Source organism: Berghia stephanieae, chromosome 4 (assembly GCF_034508935.2).
Source record: "Berghia stephanieae isolate SIO BIC M18660-M18661 chromosome 4, UCSD_Bste_1.3, whole genome shotgun sequence".
Lineage (NCBI taxonomy): Eukaryota > Metazoa > Mollusca > Gastropoda > Nudibranchia > Aeolidiidae > Berghia > Berghia stephanieae.
The window spans coordinates 63,744,734-63,747,233 of record NC_088363.1 but is presented as its reverse complement, the minus strand read 5'-3'; the positions used below and the strand labels follow the sequence as shown (position 1 = coordinate 63,747,233).

The following is a 2,500-nucleotide window of genomic DNA, read 5'->3' as shown; positions in this document are numbered from 1 at the left end:
ATAACATTTCGAGTTGGATGATATTAGGAAGACGTGCACCTGCTGGACTTAGAGTGAGAATATCTTCTTTGGAACCTCAATTACCTGATTATAAAACTGGTGCTCGAGTGGCCAGGTATATATTCAGACCCTTATGTTATTGAGTACTTCGGATATCTCCTCAAAACACCCACAAGGGAACAACGGTGCCAAACAAGGATTGCTTACGAGCTTTGGAACATTGATAAAGCAGGATGGAACGCATCACAACCAATGACATTAACCGTCTTGATAAAATCTACGGGGAGACTTGTACGAGCAGTGATAGGAAATCGTGGTGGCATACGGCAGTACTGACTTTGTTGCGTCAAATTGTCCTCTTCTTCCAGAGAAGTGAAACTCAACTTGTGTTCTTTGGGTCTTCGTTACTTTTATGATTATGCATGTATGATAATGAAATTTGGCTTACACATATTTATTTAAGATTTCGCTCAATTCTATGATATAACTTTTGTCTATTTCTATTTCTTAAAACTCAAATGAATTGACTCAAAACAAGTGAAAGTTGCTGTTACAAACACGTGTATAAACAACTCTGGTAGGTAAAAGAAAATAAAAAAGAATGCAAACACCAACCAACGTAAAAAGCCCACAAACTGTTAATTCAAATGGAATTTTCATTTGCAACATACCTCACACACATTTGCAGGAGAATGAATGAACATATGGATCACAAGCTAATGTGTAGGAATAGGAAATCTTTCCCTGAAGACAGCACATCGTCTGATTATTGATGGAGACATGAGCGGTGGCTTGATGACATTTGTTGTCACCAAGGAGGCAATCGTTTAGTTCCGCTTTCGTAGGTTCTTTGAGGTGGAAGAAAATAGAAAAGAATTTGATAGAAAGTGAGTGAATTAAAGAATAAATAATAAATGAATAAACAAGTAAATAAATGAGTAAATAAATTATAAATAAAAGAATAAATCAATAAGAGCATGTTCGGATGGAATATTTTCATGTGTTCATGTAATGCTTAAGCAAAGTTCAATATCATAGAGAAGAGTAAAAATCGCCTGAGTACCCTTTTAACTTTGATTTTGTTTTCTTCACATGAGTTGGGTTTACTTCTAGAAATTGAAATTAGATGCCTCAAAAGAATCTCCCACCCCACTTTTAAAAAGATAATCTACAGTATCGCCAATTTGGTGCTTTTAATGCCAGATTCCAGAAACATGTTTTAATTTTTAAAAGCCGCGTGGTATGTAAAAATTTTATTTGTCAATTTGAATGTTTTCAATTAAATAAATTTTACTTCTATGTAATGGAAAATTGATATTAAATTCACGAAAAATACAAATATTCGCCCTTAAACTGACAAGGCGTATTGAGGGTTATGTCTTATAACGTAAATTATTGAAGGTCATTTGTATGTCATGCCATTGAATTTTTATTTAATCCTAAACATCTGCTTCATGCAGGTAATAACAACGGAATAGGAAACAGGAAGATAAAGATACCGTCGATTGTTTTCTAGATTCCAGATTCCAACCATTTGACCAGTTTCAGAGGGCTGAAAACAGTATCCCGTAACACATCATCATCACCATTGCCCCAGTCAGCACCAGAGAAAAATCTGCACATGTAATGGCTGATTAGTTTTCTTTCTCGCCTGATTTGTCTTTCTCCTCCCATTGGTCCTCTCTATTTCTCACGCACGGCGGAATGCTACTCTCCACAGTGAACCTCCAGGAATCTTGATCAGCAGCCATGGATTCAAGGTCGCCGGGCGGATATTGCAGGGTTTCAGATCTCTATTGCAGACATCCTTGTTCATTCTCAGAACCCTTTCCCATTCTCAGTGGCGTGAAACAAGGCTGTGTCTTTGATCTAACACTATTTGGCACCTTCTTCTCCGACCTGCTGCCTTTGATCAGAGTGAAGACGGTGTTAATATTTATCTCTTCACCTTGACTCGACTGCGTGTCTAGACTAAAATCCGCAAGCTCCTCATCAGGGAGATGCTTTTTGCACACGCCGCCACTCTGAAGCCACACTGCGCGTCAGAAGCGTTCTGCGAGTGGATGGAGTCTGTTTAGGACCACACCTGAGAAGACTTTGCCGATGATGATGTGTAGAGAGATACCGCGGTGGTTATTACAATTGCTGCGGTCTATTTGGTTTTTATAGTGTTGTGATGTCGGCTTCACTCACGTTCTGTTCATAGAGGTGGTCAAGGAGGATTATATTTTTGCCGGCCTTGAAGACGTCAGGTGGAACTTCATTACAACCTGGAGCTTTTCCACTGGTTAGGGTTTAGCATTGCTGAGTTTCACGAGGGAGTATGTGTGTGTGTGTGTGGTGGGGGTGGGGGGGGGGGTTATCAAGTTCACCCATTACTGCCATGAGGATGATGCGCTCAACTGATGTGTCAGTGACGATGTTTCCCTGTAAGTACAGTTGCTGGTAGTGCTCCACCTATCTTTCCATAGTGATCCATGATGATTTCACCTGGGACAGA

The 2,500-nt window shown here is 39.5% G+C and overlaps 1 protein-coding gene across 1 annotated transcript in view; it reads right to left on the bottom strand.

Annotated features, from left to right (window-relative positions):
- Positions 1-513: 513 nt before the first annotated feature.
- LOC144972064 (frizzled-7-like) overlaps positions 514-2,500 on the bottom strand; it is a 6,293-nt gene continuing 4,306 nt past the window's right edge. Inside the window, exon 2 of the mRNA XM_078913149.1 lies at positions 514-848. Within this exon, the coding sequence (XP_078769275.1) occupies positions 673-848 (176 nt within the window). The 3' untranslated portion in view covers positions 514-672. The remainder of the gene's footprint in view (positions 849-2,500) is intronic.